General features: G+C 41.4%; 1 protein-coding gene across 2 annotated transcripts in view; it reads left to right on the forward strand.

The window, feature by feature from the left end:
* The first annotated feature begins 8453 nt into the window (after window positions 1–8453).
* prex2 (phosphatidylinositol-3,4,5-trisphosphate-dependent Rac exchange factor 2) overlaps window positions 8454–18653 on the forward strand; it is a 97323-nt gene continuing 87123 nt past the window's right edge. For both annotated transcript variants that reach the window (XM_085468477.1, XM_085468478.1), the window contains exon 1: window positions 8454–8893. In XM_085468477.1, coding sequence (XP_085324603.1) covers window positions 8756–8893 — 138 coding nt within the window. In that variant the 5' untranslated portion in view covers window positions 8454–8755. The remainder of the gene's footprint in view (window positions 8894–18653) is intronic.

Here is an 18653-nt window from a genome sequence, read left to right on the forward strand (position 1 = left end):
TCAGTGCCTTGGCCTGACTCCACCATGGAGGAATTCCTCTGATGACTCTCCTTGTTCTAGGCTTTTTTCGTGCCTCCCTTTGATCCACTACCTATCACCCAGCACGGTGATTAAATGTCTAAGTCAACCGCCAGCCTTTTCCTTTTGTGATTGCATGGCAGCAGCACATTTTTCACATACTTTTTTTTCCAGTGTCAACAGCGCGCCACCTGTTCTACACCAATTACTCTACAACAGTCTCCATAACACACCCTTCTCCCCCCCCCCCCCCCCGACACACACACACACACACACACACACACACACACAGAGGAATAAAGTGCGCACTCACTTTAGGCAGTGAAGATATAAATGAATAACATGAAAACTAAGACCTTAAAATGGGATCGTTTTAGTTGTACCGTTCAGATAAAGGTATTTTCAGGAGTCAAGAGCTCAGATTTGGCTTGGTACAAACTCTAGGTTGATAATTACTGTTTTAAAGGCTCCTTGTTGTGCCTAAATTTATATAATAACATCAATATATACATTACTGTGCAGACGTCTTGAGCCACCGTGAATAGATGGATTTTAGTTCTGCCAATTTTTCTTTTGTCCAGTTTCCTCAAATTTTTAAGGAGACACTGCACACCATGCTGGGATATGCTGATTTTTTAAGCTAATAGCGCTTTGAGAGTCACCTTGTTGGCATATAAATAGTATTTTATGTCTGTCAAACTGTGTTAAACTTCTCAGTGATTCAACTAAAAAATGGGAACAAATTATGTGTTTTTGGAGACAGGCTGCTGGTAACAGAGTGCCGAATGATGTCATTTAAAATAGGTTCTTTGCTAAGTTGTGTCCTATGTGTAGACACAACACTGGTTTATCCCTTGAGTTAGGTGCCTTTTTATGCTTGAATGATTCAGAGGTTAGCTCTAAAGTGAAGAAAAAGCTTTCCTCTGAAAATGATCAGGTACAAGGACTGGACTGAAAAATGAGTAACAAAAAAAGACTTTCAGAAACCCCAACGAACTGCTGCTCAAGGTCACTTTAAAACATTACAAAGAGCCTGGATGCTTGGAGAGAGAAAAAATAGGGGTGCCTCAAGACAATTGCACAAAGCTGTTAACTTTGTATCCTGCCACGATCACTCAAAAATCAGTCCTAGGATACTCATTATAAAGGTGTTGACTTTAGCTATTATTGAGATAGTGCCTGTTTTTGTCCACAGACTCATGCACATCCATTCTGAAACCTCTACCATGTAGGACTTTGTTGACTTTTGCCTATTCTATTCTATTCTATTCTATTCTATTCTATTCTATTCTATGATTTTGTACTAACAACATGTTTCAGAAGCAAAAAACAGAAAATGACACGTTGCTCTGCAGCTGCAACATATTTTCAATCAAGATGGAGCTTGACCTTCTTTTTAACAGCTGAGGTTTTTGCCTTTACTCCATGTGAGGAGCACTTGGTCAGAATATCCATGCCGTGTAAAGATCCTGCTCTTCACTGGAAGATTTCCTTGCAAGATGTTTGTCTGACAGGGCTACTTTTTTCATTTTCATTTTCTTAAAGAAATAACATAAAATCCATGAAAGTGCCTGAGCACCATGACAGCTGCACACAGGAGTATTATTCATAAAACGCTTGCTTTGCCTTCCACGTATATCATGTTCAGGGATTTGTAGGCACAGTGAAAACACTGGTGTGTAAAGGCAGTTACACTGGCTGGTCATTTAAGCGTGACATGTTTGGTACAGAGGGCACTGCCAACACTCAATTTGGTGTTATTTTTAATACTCAGGAACACAGACCTGGGTGTGTAGCAGTCCTTTACGCTGTGGTCTGACTGAAGGTGGAGGCTCAAGCTCCTTTTTCAGAGCCATGAGTCTACAGCTGTACAATCTTAGCATGGCATCCAGGGCCAGTAAATCTCCATTTTCATCCCTGAGTCCCGAAACTGTGCTGAGGGGCGTGAAAGAACCCTTTGATAGGCGTGCGGTCTGCCGGGTTGGTGGCGCTGAGTGGGGGTCTGGTGAAACCACGGGGCCTCTGCAGGATCTGAAAGGTGGTAGCTGACCCCGAGCAGAGCTGTGAGTGCACATCTCTGACCATTTGACCCCAAAGGGAGAAATGAAAGAGAGAGGTTAGCAGGGGTTGAAGATGATGCAGACACTGAGAGGCAGCACAAAGTGGGGCATTTAACAGCCAGAAAAATTTGTCACTTACATAATGAAAGAAGAATTTACCACAAAAACATCATCTCAGTGACGACGACTTGCTTTTAATTAATGATCCCATTCTACAGATCAAAAAGCAAGAACATCATCCATCATGATGAGAAAAATGCATTGATGAAGCGTGCACTAATCTTTGCTCAGACATCTGCAGCTCACAGATCTCCATCTGTTTGATTACAAAGCACAAAGACTCGCTCACAGTAATAGAAATCAGTGTGCGTTACAGGAGACCTTGGCAGAAGAGTGTAGTGGTTAGAGAATATGAGATGAGTCAATAAAGTGGAAGAGGATTTCTGCAGAGTGCTGCTTGTTGGTACAGCCGTCAAGTCTGCTTACATTACACAGCATGGAAATGGAAAGGCTGTCAAGAGCGTTACGAATTACCTTTCTGTGTTTTTTGCTCAGCGTATCTTGTTTCTCCATTTTGTTTTGTTTTGTTTTTCGGCTTTCCTGCACTGTTTCGTGCTGGCAAGCAACACGAGTTTCCTCAAAAGTTTGTGTTCAGATTTATTTAGGTCTGCCTTCTTTATAAATAATGTGGGGGAAAGGCAGATTGATGGTGTCTTGGGAAATGTGATTAAAACACACGAACATACACACACACATCAGACATCAGACAGTGACTTACATTTATTACAAAGACTGGGGGATTGAACTTGCTTAATATTAAAGGTGTAATTCAGAGTCAGTGAAAAACCTTAAACTGTGTTTCACACCAGATTCTAGACAAATACAGAAATAATCCAATTTATGAATGGAAGCTCAGAAACTATTCTCGGTGATTTAGCACTTTATATAAGGAACAACAGAATTTATAGAGTGAGAAGGTATTCCTTCATGGTGTTTGATTGTAATCTAAATCTTAGATCCTGCTACTTCCTTTGTTATTCTATGAAACATACTGCTCTATATGTCTGATGGAAACTGACCATTTTTTATCTCGGCATCTTATTACTACATATTGCTGGATTTTTATTAATAGCTGCGGGGACTTTGGTGATAACGCTCAGAAAATATGACTTTTTTCAGTTCAGCCACCTTGCTGGGTGAAACATGAACTGAAGAACTTTAACAGACAAGTAGGCTTGTGTTAACAACACGCTAAGACTTTATTATACTTATCTTTATCTTTTGTTGCATTAAAAATTTGTGCAAATCAATTGCAACGCAGCGATTGTGACTCACTACAACCGGAATTTGAGTATTTTGTGACATGAATTTATATTCTCAAACATGTAGCTCACACATTCTTTTATTTCTCTTTGTAAATGTTTAGTTTTCCTTTTCTAAACTGTTAATCTTACAGTTATGTCAAACAGAAAGTTTTCACAGGACTTTTTCCACTAAGCTTTGCTGCTTTCAGAGAAATTAAGAGGCTGAGTAGAATCCAGGTGCTGCTAATCTAATGCACTTGATTAACTGGTCACCAGTTAATGCAGAGGTTTTGGCAGTTTGGATTCAGCAGCATTCAGGTGTCTTCTCAGGAGTGGATGTCACAGCAAATTCACCCCGAGGTCAGACTGTATAATGCTCGAAAAAGTGTTAAAAACAAACAAAGAAAGAAACAAAAAACCCTGAAGAGCTACATGTCGGATTGAACGGGCCATAGTTAGCATGTTAAATGTTAAAGTTCACCACAGTACAAACAGAGGGAACAAGCGTGGCTTGTTTGGAAGGTTTTCCAGGAGAAAGTCTCCTTTCTCTAAAAAGAACATGACAGCACAGCTTAGGTTTGCAAAGTGGGATCTGATGAGACCACAAGACCACAAGAAGAATGTCCTCTCAACAGACGAGACCAAAGTGAAAATGGTTAATGCACAGCACCACATTTGGCAGAAACCAAACACAGCACATCAGCAAAAACACCTCATACCAGCTATCAAGCAGGGTGGTGGAGGGGTGATGATTTGGGTTCGTTTTACAGCCACAGGACCTGGGCACTATGGAGTCACTGAGTCGCACACAAACTCCTCTGTGTGCCACTTTCATGATTCAAATGTCAAGCCATCTGTCTGACAGCTAAATTATGCTTGAAATTGGGTCATACGGCAGAACGATGATCCAAAGCACAGCAGCAAATCGACAACAGAAGAATCAAGTTGTTGGAATGACGCAGTCAAAGTCCAGACCTTAACCCGACTGATATCCTGTGGAAGGACAGCAACAGACCTACGCATAAACAAATGCATGTAAACCTCAATGAACTGAAGCAGTGTTGTAAAGACAAATTCCTCCATAACGATGTGAGAGCCCGAAAGTCATCCAGAAAACAGTTACTTCAAGCTATCGCTGCAAGAAGTGGTACTACAAGCTATTAAATCATGAAGTGCACTGTTTCTGCTTTTGTTTTGTTCTGCTTTTTTGATACAGAAATAATATGAACGCACTGAGATTCATCTGAGGTTGTTGTTGGTAAGGACCAGATGATTTTCTAAAATGAAATAGGGTGTGCTTTCTTTTTATCTGGACCATATAGCTGCAAAGCCTTTCAAACAGGACTGCAGAGAGTCCTGTGGATGCGTCCTTTTTCACATGGCTGCATAAGTGCATTAAAATTCTCCCAGAAAAAAAGATTTTATTTGATTAGAAAATGCTGCATCTAGATGCGCACACACCTACAGCCCGGTCTCAAACCAGTGTTTTAAAATCCGATTTAAAAATTCAGCCAGCCTTGACTTTAATTATCTTCTCTGTCTCTTTGTGTTTTCCATCATATGAGCAGAAAGGGAAAGTGACACCACTGCAGAGGACATGTAAGCGTTGGTTTTGGCTGCCACGAAAGGGAACTAGAAGGAAATGGGTAGAAATAAAGGTTAATATCAGTCAATTAACAGTATTATCAACACTCGTGCTCAGTGTTAGATGAAAATATTCAGAGCAAAAGCAGCCCTCGTATCAGTCTGACCCTCCTTTTCCAATAGAAAGAACAGAACACTTCCTGGCAGCACTCAGCAAGGCACCGGCAGCTCTGGATAACAAATAATAGAAGGTAATTCCACAGACTAAAGCCATGGGTAATAAAATCAGATGGTCTGGAAATGTACCTATACTGAAAGGGCCCATATAACACTATAATTAAGTTGGTCTGTTACTAGTGGTTTTTGGCTTTTTTCAGACTAAGAACTGAACCGAGCACATTCAGTGTCAGTCTGGCACCAATGCCCACTCTGAATTTCAAGGACTTTGCCAATAAATACACCCGTTATTATGAGCCATGATCTAAATCTGTGTAATGGTAAAAGTCTTTAGATTATTATCAGGATCATTATTCATTTAAAAAACAAAACACAACACAACACTGCTCTCTGGTGACAACAAGAAAACAGTGCAGGATATCCTTTCTTTATCTGGAAACACACTGAATGCATGCAGTACCGCATTTGAGCACCAGAGGAGAGTAAATACCAAGATTTAAGCTTCATGTCCTCGACTCACCTCACAAAACTAACACTAACCCGTAATTGAGACGTAAAACAGCTCGATAAAGGAAGACTCCCTCTGGCCCTGACAAATTAAGGGAATTTTCATCAGTTAAATTCCTTTTCTCTTGCAGTGATTGTGTGCCACTAAACTTCACAGACTACTCTTCAGGTTAGGTTTGCAGATGAATGAAAAAAAAAAGATATGGAAGAAAGGTTATAAATAGACCACAGAAGGGAGCTAAGTGAATCCTTACTTGTTGAGATGTTAATCCCTAAATCATTATTGTAGGTTGCAAATGGCTCCTCTAAAATCCTCTCAAAAGACCTTGAAGCTGGTGCAGCGAAGCCGGGTTTAGTGTTGATCGTGTTCATATTTGCCCAGGCACAAAATGACTCTGACTGTGTCTAATTTAATATAAAGACACTTAACCAGCTTCTCAAGAGGCCTTTTTTCAGTGAATTTAGTGTTAGCAGCGAACAGGGAGGTGGGGGGTGACACATCTTACCTGCCTGTAGGAGGAAGTTCTGACCTAATTATAAAGAGTCTGATTAATTAAATATGATTATGCATCTTTCTAGGTCCATGTTTTTAACTTGAGTGTAATGTAACAGGATGAGCTTTAATCAAGAGGAAATTCTTCATTCAAATATTAACAAACATCTGACAGGAGCACGTTGATGCTGTTGTTTCTTGGATAACATTCTAGTTTGCTTTTGCCCGTATAAAACATGTATTGTGTGCACATGCACATGCACATGTATTTAGGGAGTTGAATGGTTCGCAAGGCGTAACAACCTGACTACAACCGCAATTGTTGATTGTGCTCCAGATGAAACGATGTTTTGGAGAGAAGAGCTTCGTGTGGTGTTTGGGACGCCTGTAATTTAAGTGTTTGTGGACTGCCTCCTTGAGAATTCCAGAGACAGACGATAATACATTTCCTGTCAGCCTCTCTTGCCACCTGTGCCTCACTTTCACTGAAACTAAGTGTTTCTTTCAATTTGTGCTCAAGAAAGCCCCGTGAGAATGAAAGCAAAGGGGAAGTTTGTCTTTCTCTGTAGACTCACATCTTTTTTTATTGTTGTTATTATTGGTGTTGTTTTTTGTTTGTTTCCTCACCTTCTTAATATTTTATCATTGCCTGCAGTTTTGTATCTTAGTGTGCCCAAATTTCAGGAGTGAATTAATGCATCATATTTCATTCTCTGTCACAAACATCCACAGAGACTCCGAGGCCTTCACTATAGCCTCTTTTAGTCTGCAGTGTAATGCTGCTCAGTCGCCCTGAGATCAGGTGACTGACTGGCCAGTAACCCTGAAAAGGTCTCTGGTTTTTGATTGGTTCGTCCGGTAGTCTGTTGTCCTGCTAAATCATGAGTTGTTATTCAATACGTTTTGATATATTTGGCTAAATCCAAGCCCAGTAAATGCTCCTGCCTGTCTCTGGATTCATCTGGGTGCTTCTGTCAGCCAAAGTTCCTGCCCTCTGGTCAGCCATACATGCCCGTCCTCTAAAATATCCATACACATGTTTGATAGACAGTTTATATGGTGTGTTTTAAGTGATGAGCTACTCCTCTAATAAGTGAAATTTACTGTTGTTTTTTTATATTTTGGCAGATAAATTCTAAATATCTTCTTCACTTGTACAGCTCACTCATAAACCCTCAAAGTAAAAGACACCTTTTATCCATTAATCCATATCAGAGCCATATTTGTGCACGCAATAATGTTTAAAAGAATATGAAACAAAGCTCAAGATTCTCAGTCACAGCTGGAGCATCACTGAGAAACTGACCGGACACAGGCACATATCAGAGCCCGCTGGTTGCCCTACATGTCAGCTGGCAAGAATTAGACAAGTCTGTGTAAAGAGGTTAAGAGCCGAGGGAGATTTCAGACGGTGTAAACCATTTATCTTAAACTGAATGTGCTCAGACAGAAAGCTTAAAGAATAATAAATGTGCAAATACATTAAAACACATGGTGTGTGCAGGGCTATCGTGTCCCATGTAGCTGCTCTTTACAGCTCTGTCCTTTCTGTCACCAAAAGCTAACACTGATTTAAAGAACCGATGGTGTACGCAGGCTGTGCAATACGTTTTCTATTAGCTCACAGATAGTAGTGATGAGCTCATTTAAAACTTAATGATACAAGTCAAAGGGTTATGACTGAAATTCATTATGCCATTAAACAACTACTGAGCTGTATCACAAGTAGAAAAATGAAAATAATTTAAATAATAATATATGATTATATATTGCATGGTTACATTCTGAAGTGACCACTGATTTGCAGCAGTATCAGAGGGGGTGCATGAAGTTGCAGAGGGGTTTCAAACTATTTTTCACTCAGTAAATTTCGCTGGAATAAAAGTGTGTTCCTTCACCTTTTATATAAATACACTATTATGCAGATTTCTCGTAGATTGCACTTTAGTAGCTTAGATTCATGATCTCATATATCTGAAGTGTATTTGATTATATGCTTCAAGGATTGTCAAGTTACCTGGAGATGGCTTCAAAATACTAAGCGTTCCTTCAAATTAAAAGCACGAAAAGAGTCACACTAAGCACAGTGAGTATCCTTTCCGCAGTTCTGGCTGGCAGTTAGATCAACTTTAGAGCATCTTCATGACCGTGAGGTCATTTTTATCTGCTCTGGCGTTTAGCTGCCTCTTAACGCCCGTGGTTTTATTTTGAAACCAGCACCAAGAGGACAAGTGTTGCTGGTGCCTTTACACTGGTCCTCCGTGTAAAAAGCTGCTGGGAGGCTGGATTAGGATGAAGATTTAAGGAGTCACATGGACTCGGTGCACTAAGTGGTGTCCAGTTGTACAACGGTCAGTCACACAATTTGTTGGAAGCTGCTTTTCAGAAACCTTTTATTTTATTAAAAGTTTTTATTTTAACTTTTTTTTTCTTCTTACACTGCGTTTCGCTCTTTTCCCTACATTTTGTGGATTTAAGAGCACAGGCACCGGTTGCTCCTTGACTTTTTTTGTTTTTGACCATGCTGCAAACTTTACACTTCTGCCATTAAAACTCGCCGTGTGATGTGAAGCTGTGAACTCCTGAAGGAAATAACTTCATATATACTCACAATGACTGAGGAAGGCAGAAGTGAGCACAGAGCTGAAAGCGGGAAGGACCTGGAGAAACAGCTGCGGTTGCGAGTGTGCGTCCTAAACGAACTTTTAAAGACTGAGCGGGACTATGTCGGGACGCTCGAGTTTCTCTCGGTGAGTGATGAGAACGGTTTTAAACAGAGAACCCTCAGAGTGCATACTTTAACGGGGAAAAACAAAACAAGCCTCGCAATAAACACAAACCAGCAAGCCTGTTTAGTATGCACGGTGCATCAGCCTGCAGGGCAAGAAGTGTTGCGCGTTCTCCTGTACAAACCCTGCATGCTGCTGCGCTGTCAGCATAACATGAGCCATAAAGTTGTCTGTAATACTGTGTGACGCCATCCTACTGATGGAGACATTTACCTTTGAAAATGCAAGTGTGAAATTGGAAGAGCAGTCACAAAGAGGCATGGCACAGCTTTAGTTCCTGCACAGCCACTGTGATGTTTAATCCTTTTCGGAGTCTGCTCATGGGCTCCTCTAAGCTCACAGTGGTTAGTCTGGCCCTCATAAACCATTAGGATGAATGGCAGGTCAACCAAGACAAAGAAATAAATGTTTCCAGGACTGTTAGGTACATCATTCCATGTTGTGTACAGCTTTACCTTAAAGCTTATTTGCCATCTTCAGAGTCACTGAAGTGCAATTCATTTAGGAAACTTGTTTAAATGGCATCTGTATCTCTACTCAGTGTGTATTTTCTTCATTTTTTTTAATTTTGTGCCCTCTACAGCATCTGTTCAGTCCAGTAATTACCCAATTTGCCACACACTTCATAAGAAGTACAGAGGAGGGCATTTTAGTCACCGGCTTTGCCAGCTTCTTATTAAATCCAGCAGGAGTGAGTTCTGCCAAAGATAGCACAGGTGGACTCAAATGCAAACCGCTGGAGTTAGCACTCAGCTGGCAGCACAACTCCAGGTTTGCACTAAAGCATAACACTTTTGGTTTCTGCACGGCAGAGTCATGGCTGTCAACTTAATGGCATTACATGAAGTGACGCCTGACTTCAAAGACAGGAGGATGTGGCGATTTTGCTGAAACCAAAAAGCTGTGAAAAGTCGTCATTGTGCACTGCTGCTTATCGAGTGCTTTAATGTGCCCAAGTGGCCGTGTAGGACGTTAATCCTGGCGGTGAACACTTTAATGCAATGCCCTGTGCCCTTTTGCCTTTCACCATATTTTTGCATTCCCAGCTTGGTGGGAAATTTGCTGTGAAGAAAGGTTGAGGGGGCACTTTGTGGTCTGCAGTTTCCCAGACCACATGTATGAATGTGTACATCCCGACCCCTCCATCACCACCGCCGCCACCGCCCAGATGTTTCCAATGGAGGACAGAGGAGCCAGAGAGGAGATGGAGCCTTTCTTAGAAGTGGCACATCAGTGGAGAAATTGAGGAGGTGATTACATGAGGGGAATGTGTCCTCAGTCCTGGAGATGGGGGGTTGGGGAATGTAGCCTCCCCCTTCCCCTTCTTTATCTCCCCTGTAGTGCTGGAACTGGGATTGATTTCACAGGTGACTGATCCCTACAAGGGCTTTCTGTTCTGGCTGGGAATGCCATGCTGGAAGCATCAGACTGGAGTCTTAATAGTGAGTTAAGTTGGTTTAGTGGAGTGATAATGATTAAAAAGATAGGAGGAGAATAAGAAGAAGACAAAGATCCACTCTTATCAGCGGTTTTATCTTCTGGGAGATCCTGGAGGGCATCGTCAGAAACGCTCAGGATGATCAAAGACAGCCCTCCCGTGGAGAAAGGGTCACATTGAAGACTTTCATCTGATCACACAAACACATACTTGTCTTTTTCTTACTCCACTGCCAAGAGTCTAAGTGTCTCGAGGTCAGGTTGGAGGTGCCCAGTTTGTGCGGCATCGGAGGCCTTGAAGATGTGTATGCACGGTATCGCTAAAGGGTTGAGAGGGAAAAGGGTACAGCGGATCACAGGGCAGATGTTGGCAGGAGGGCGAAGGGTAGAGGGGGGTGGTCTCTGTGAGTAACTGGGCTTGGTGCCTTCTCTTGTAAAGCATATTTCCTGGAGGAGGAATTCCTCTGAGGTTAGGAAATGCTGGAGAACAATGAGGCTCCGGTCGGTAGGCAAAGTTGAACTGAAGAGCAAAGATTGTTGCTGCCGATCTGTGGGACCTAAACACAATGCACCTCGCACATACTTCACTTTTAAGGTAGTGGAAAACAGCATGGAGAACAAGGATGATTAGAGCAGTTTGTCCCAGGATAGTATGCGCCTATTGTGTGGATCTACCCGACGTCTTGTGGGAAAATATGTAGATTATATCTTAAAGCTACTGGGAAAGTTTAAATTGGGCATTGTCCTGAATTAAAACACCACCTTTTCCTCCTAATGTACTAAACGTCCCCAGTATTCCGACAGTGAGAGGAAGGCTTCAGGGAAGCTGTCCGTAATATGTCTTTCCTATCTTATATAATGAACGATTATAGCAAGAGATAGTGGGTGGTGGTGGACAGTGGTGTTTATCTTGGACAGCTACGAGCCAATAAAATGATAGTCATTCTTAGAAAAGCCTCAATGGGAGGAACAAATCAAGGCATAATGTAAACAGCGACTCTAATGAGGTCTTTGCTTGTCTGCAGTTTTTTAGCCACACTGTCAAACAAAATACTGCCAATGTTTGCCATTGATGGAGAGACACTGAAAGCCATTTGCTTGCATGATAAGCACTTAAGAGAAGAAGCATGCAAGAAGCTACAATAGGGGAAACCTTTCATGTCCCAATTCTGGAGGGAGATCACAAGTTAACTTAATATATTCCAAAGAGCTTTGCAGTGCATTAAGTGGTCCCTTAGCTGCTGCCTTCCTTACCCAACAAAGGCCTGAGTAATATGAGTGTAATGTTTAAAACATTTTTAATCCTTTGACTAACTTGAAATTGAATAGATGTGGTTTTTAGACCTTGCAATGCTGTAGAATTCGTACCTTTGCCTTTATCTTAGATACTGTTGATCAGCAAGGGAAGAAATTCAAGAAAAACCTCATTGCATGCGCGTGCACAGGCAACATACAGGTTATTCTTGTGCTCTCTGGACTGGAGGTGCAGCAGTTGTTGGTCCGCACTTTAAATCACTTGTGTCTTCCATGTGAATACGCCTGCAGGAAGTTAGAAATGAATCCTAATGGAAAATGCTGTTAGCTCCTAGAAAACCCAGGTATTCAAGTAAACTCTGTCTGTGTATTTGTATTTGAAGGCTCCACTGCGGTCCCTCTGGGTTTGGATTTATTTACATGGCTGGGATAGTTGCTCTGGCATGTGCCGCTGGGCCAGGAATTTTTTTTCCCTTTCTTTTTTCCTGCAACATATAACCGGCCGAATGAGGAGGCGGTTCGTCGCCTCTCAGCAGATGACCCCCGAAGGTCACAGCCTCCTGTTCCCATCCCTTTCCTGTCTGATAATCCGTGGATGTCATTTGAGAATTCAGCTCTCTCTTGTGCATGATGGAAACAGGAAGAGAAGATTCTGTTGATCTGATCAGTGCATCCTGATCAGATGAGAAAGCAAACTTGTAAACAGTGAAAGCGCAATCTTGTGCGTGTATACGTGTGCGTTTGAGAGTTCAGTGCTGCCATGTTTAAGAATTAAAATGCCATGTATATTTTGCTCTAATGGAAGTCTGCAGGTAAATTAAGCAGTTCCTTTTATTTATTTATGTATTTGTTGTTAAATAATAGATGAAGTGAGATGTATTATTTATTGAATACATACTAGGGATGAACGTTTTATTGACATTAAAAAGCGAATTACTGCATGTGGTAGGGATCAGAAGCCAGAAATGTTAAAAGCTGTTGTCTTGCTGGAGACGCTGGATCAAAGAGTGCAAAAGCAAAGTTGTGTATGAAACGTAACACAAGACGGGGCATTTTCAGCATGATGCTGGTAGACTGGGATTGTATTGTTATGAGACTGGGGCTGGGTTTTTCACGCAGAGAGCCTACCAATAGCCATTTACTGTTGCTTACATCAGTTTGTCTCTATAATAGGCTGCAGTGTGTGATAAGCGATTCCACAGAGAGGCAGTCTGCTGTATCTCCCCCGACTGCTCCCCTCTTTATTCCTTAATTACTTCCTTTTTTTTCTTCTCCAGAGCGGATGATAGCCTCATAATGTTATGGCTTCCACACCTGCCTCTTATACACTCTGCCCTTTCATATGTCACAAACCCCTGTTATTCCTTTTTTTCAACGTTGCTCCCAGAGCAGGTGGTGGCTGCACATGTTCCACCCGTGGATAGCCTTTAAAGAAGAGTATTTTTTTTTCCACTTATGGATCGCTGTTTGGCTAGAGCCACGTTTCCTCGCCACCGAGCAGAATTTTAAACTTCAGACTTTCTTCATTTAGCTATGATCCAGGTTTGCAGACACACACGCGTATGCTTGTGAGAGGCTAACTAGAAGACAGAAGTGAAGCGAGGGAGAGGTGAGACGTGGTTCTCCTTGACTCTTTTTAATTGGATTTGGTCAGGCTGTCCTCTCCAAGAATACAGGCAGCTTCTCTCTTGTGTCCCCCTTGTGAGGCCCCCAAACTGATGGAGCGGCTCACTTGCATTTTAATTGCAACGCTGCTGGCACTACACAAGCGGCCTACATTTTATGCTGTGTTTGCAAGGATGTACCTCTCACATTACTGAACAATTTCATAGGTTCTCTTCCTGAATTTAAGTGATTCTCTCTCTGATTGGCTGTAAACTACTCCAAGCTGGCACTTTTTGTGCCTTTTGTAATTTTGTTTTTACAATATATGGTATAAACAATATATTCATTATAATATATTATGTTAAGCAGCATATCTTAAATCTAAATCTGCCTTTTAGCCAGCCAAGATTAGCTTGGAGAGACAAGAGCCTCGAGTCCTAGATCAATTAAAACACTAAGGAAGGTTTGTCCTTCTCTTTACTGAGCAGTGCTGTGTTGAGTAGCATCAGTGTCTTTGGCAAGCATTTCATGCATTCACCTTTCCATCCTAGATTTAGCAAATCGTTCGATAAGTCTCTTTGTAGTTGTGATCTTCCCTTCTCTCTGTCATCAGTCCACCAAACAGTTTTGAGAGTTACATGGGGGGAATTGCATATGCCCAAGCCTTTTTTTCTGTGTTAAATTTGCACTGCTAATAGGAAATGCGAAAGTGACGCAATGGCTGCCCAATTGAATGCAATGTCACTGCTTGCTGTGGACTTATATTGTCTTGTAATCCTGTTTCAGTGTCTTCTTGTTCTCTTCTACTTTGCTTTGTAATGCGTAGTTGGAAGCTGAGGGGAAATATGCACTTCATAAAGCCTGGGTTCCAGTCTCAGCTCATTCTTGTGTATCTTGGTCTGTTTTTAAAGGCTAACCATAAAAGCTAATCCTTTACAGTTGTTTTATTGGATTTTTATTTTTATTTTTTTCTGTGTTTGACCAATCAATATATACTTACCAAAGTTTGGAAAGGGCACTCAGAGTTTCTCTTCTGCTGCAAAAAGACCCTAAATATTAGGATTTTTTTTTAGTGCAGATCCAAAAATGAAAAAGTTTCTGTGGTTCTCCAAAAGGACCTGGTGTAAAGTCCCACTAGCAGATTTTAACACAGCAGAAAGCACTTTTTGCTTTTTGTCTCAGGCCATTTTTCAAGCAGGATTTCCTTCCTTCTTGGACCTTCCCATCTTTACATTGTGCTGCATGTTTCCTGCTTAAACACACATACAATCCCCCCACCAATGCCTTCACTGGCCATGGAAAGCAGTGTTGTGCTACTGTACACGCGGCCACTTAGCAACCAGGAGGCTTAACTGCATAGGCGTCAGGGCTGCATAAACCTTTGTGCTGAATCCATAGAGTAGGCTTAGCTCAGAAGGCTGCGGCGGTGGCGGGGGGAGGGCAGAGGAGAAGGAAGGATGTGATTTGACCTGTGCCAGCTGCGTTGTCACATGGTGCCTGCATGCGACAAGTACAAAAGGGCGAGATTAAGGTAGACACAGTGCTGTGAACTTGCCCGTAGCATTACCATCCTTTTGGATAACACCCCTGGAAAAAATGAAAGCATGTTTCTAAACTAAACAAAATATTCATATGTTGCTCATTAGCCGGATTAAACGATTGCCATTTAAAAAAAAGAAGTAATTGCCAGCCATGTGTTTTCATGTCTTCAATTATCTCACAAACGCTATGGCTCTTTGCTGCTACACTCTCCAATCCGATTTTGTCTTTTTCTTTTTTGATGGAGTGTTTGCTGACTATGTCTAGACAAGCTTCCATATTTCCTCTGTGGTTCAAACTCACACTTTCCATGTCATTCATGTCTCTGTCCGTCCTGCACTTCAGGGCTCTGACTCTGTACACAACCAGAGTTAGCCAGACGTGACGGGAATTTCCACTTTAGCATCAATTATTTAATTAAGCAGTTGAATAAGATTTGCTGTAAGACAAGTGTCTCTCTGTTTCTAAATAAGTTCTGTTTGCAGACATCCTTTCTGTGGCTTTCTTTTTTTTTTTTTTTTTGAAGATATAAAATTGCTGGACTTTGTATGAAGGATGAATTAGCCCCAATATTAGACATGTTAATTTTACACTGTCCTTTTGTAGTCAAGGCTAGAGTCTTGGTATCTGTACTGTCTGTTGGCAAGAAAACTTTCACCACATTATGAACAATAATAATAAATAATGGAGTTCCTTCAGTGTGGTGCTTTCTGATCTGGTCATTAACAGTCCAAAAAGCAGCAATGATGAGCTGAACCCTGTCAGGAAGGAGATTTATTTGGGTGGGAATACACTCAGCAGTTGTGGTTGGGCAGAATGAGAGTTGGGGAGAAACTGGCAGGGTAGTTGTTTAGTTCTCCTTTGACAAAATGTCCAGTTCTGTCATGTGTGAGAGAGGCTGACGCTGCAGGTTTCATTTTTCCTGCTGCAGATGGTTTGGAAGGTTTGAATGGTAATCAAAATGAACAATCGGGCTGTGAGACAGTCATGCTTGGGAGCGCGCCACAGATTAGGAGGCTGACAATTCTGTTTAGTCATCTCGGAGATCAATACAGTGTGCTGTGTGTGCGCCTCTGCTGGGAATCGCCAGCAATCAGTGGGTGATGGTTTGCTTGACTGCACATAGAGATTGTAGCCCTGCTCTCTGGAAACGTACTCTCATCTACTGGAGGCAAGTCTCCCCACCTAATATCCAATTTCGCAATCTTCCTAACATGTTAAACTTGCTAACCACTTGGAGTACAACGATGGGTGAAATTAAACAGACCCACAACTTGTCAGGTATTAAGCTCTGCGGACATGACCGCAAGGATCATTTTATGCTCATGTGCTCATTTCGCTTCAGTGTCGATTGTGAAAGCAGCTCGCCGAGTCAGGCAGAGACATTGGACACAGACATATTCATTAGATAAATTGCTTCATTCCAGCTGTTTATGAATGTACTTGGTGCCAGGGTCAGTGAAAGGACAGCAATAACATCAAAGTGGAGAATTTTTCTAACTTTTACAGACAATTGGGAGTTCTTAGAGATGCCTCAAAGCACATTGCTTATTGGTCTAATATTTCTTTCACAAGCCAGAACTTTGTTCCGGGCTTTTTCAGGAAAGCTCCCTAACCCTAATAACTGGTTATGCCACCCTTGGCAGTCAGGCATTTGCAATAATTGGTGAAGAGTCTTTCACATTTCTTTTTCGAAATTTTGCCCCACTCTTTTTTGCATGATTGTTATAATTCAGCTACATTGGATGTTTTTGAGCATGAATGTCCTATTTTAAGGTCATGCCAGCTCAATCAGATTTAAGTCCGAACTTCGAGTAAGACTCTCCAAAACCTTCGTTTTACTTGTTTGAGCCATGCAAAGGAGGACTTTTTGGTGTGTTTTGTATCACTGTCCTGCTGCATAACCAAACTGTGCTTGAGCTTCAGGGCATGAATTGATGGCCATACATTCTCCTTCAGGATTTTTTTGATAGAGCGCAGACTTCATGATTCCGTTTCAGTTATGGCGAGTTATTCAGGTTCTAACACAGCAAAGCCGCCCCTGACCATCACACTACCTCCACCATGTTGGACTGATGATATGATGTTCTTTTTATGTGAAGCTGTGTTTTATGCCAAATTATCAGAAAACCAATGTTCCAAAAAGTTCAACTCTTGTCTCGTTACTCTACAGAAAACTCTAAAGTTCTTGGGAATCATCAAGATGTCTTTTTTGGCAAAAGTGAGATGAGCCTTTGAGTTCTTTTTCTTCTAGGGCCTCTCCCATGGACGCAATTTTTGCCCAGTCTCTTTCTTATTGTTGAATCATGAACTCTGACCTTATCTGAGACAAGTGAGGCCGGCATTTCTTCAGATCATGTTCTGGGTTCTTTTATGGCTTCCTGAATGAGGAGGCCATTAAAGATCACCAACTGTACTTTTGGAGTCATTTTGGTAGGCTGGCCACTGTTCAAAGTCTTCTGCATTTGTGGATAATGCCTCTCACCTTGGTCCACTGGAGTGCCAACGCCTTAGAAATTGCATCGTAACCCTTACCAGACTGATAGAGGTCAACAATGTTGTTTCTCAGGTATTTCTTTGTGTTAGATTGTGGTGTTTTTTTACTTTTCTATGAGGCTAATTACTTTTTCCTATAGGGCCAGGTGGGTTTAGACAACTTTTTTTGCCCATAAAAACTGAAATAATCATTTAAAAACTGCATTTTTTTATTTATTCGGTCTGTCTTTGGCTCATATTAAAACTTGCTTGATGTGAAACATTTATATGTGACAATAATGCAAAAAAAAAAAAAATCAGAAAGGGAGCAAATATTTCACACCACTGTATTTTATATGCTGTTGTGAGAATGTCAAATTTTACAGTATTTTAATTGTTTCTCAGTTCTTATACACACAGCTTCCCAAAATAACACATATTATACAGATAAAAGGACTTTTGTTTACCAGAAGATCATGTAAAATGAATTCTCACTGTGTACTCCGCTGTAAATTAAAACCAGAGGCTTTTATTGAGTTGTAAAGATGAGCTTTAATAGCTGCTTCCAAGTTGGAATTATTAACATTCCCTGTTGTATTTATAGCGTGTGTTTCCTGTATACATTCCCAGTGGAGGAGAAAAAGTCAGCTTGGGAAAGAGGACTAATGAGATGGGAAGCACAGGATGCCTCTAGGAGGTGTCATCAGAACCTGTTGAAGCCAGGAAGGGACCTGGCTTATTGCGGGAATTGCTACAAAGAGCCTTTTCTCTCTTTTCGGATGTCTCCCAGTGTGATCTCTGCACCAGAGACTGTTTGTCTCTAGTCAGTATTTGAAGGAAATTCAGTTTTTGCTTGCCAGGAATTTGGGGTGTGTGGATACGTGTGTTTGTGTGCGTCATAGACATGTGTGTAGGTGATTTACTCTGAATTTAGCCCTTAATACTGTTTTAATTCAAAAGCAGGTCTTCTGCACGGGAAAAATGGCAAAGGCAACATATACTCATATCCTCCCTACAGAGATATGTTAAAAAGGTCAAAGAGGCTCTCTCCTTCTTTTTTTCAATGCCTCTTCCTGCCTTTCCTTCCATCTTTGCCCTTCACTTCTCACCACTGCAGCACCTTCACACACTCAGGTGCTTTCAAAGCTTACCTAGGGGTGCTGAACAGCTCACGCCATTGTTACCGGCTGTCCTTTATTACTCTGCTTTACTTTTTAGACTACTGTGGTGGTAGACAGAAATATATATCCAATATATATACACAAGCACACACACTGTATTCTAAAACACAGTTATGTTAATGAGCAAAGCGTCACAGTCTAGTGATTCACTCCAGTGGACTTTTTCATGCTTATGTGTCTGTCTCCAGCTTTGAATGGCTTTTGTCTCATCTTTGTTATTTGCTGATGAG

The sequence above is a fragment of the Copadichromis virginalis genome, linkage group LG9, assembly GCF_057382275.1.
Source record: "Copadichromis virginalis isolate Kocher_CV1m ecotype Utaka linkage group LG9, C_Virginalis_male_GT1.1, whole genome shotgun sequence".
Lineage (NCBI taxonomy): Eukaryota > Metazoa > Chordata > Actinopteri > Cichliformes > Cichlidae > Copadichromis > Copadichromis virginalis.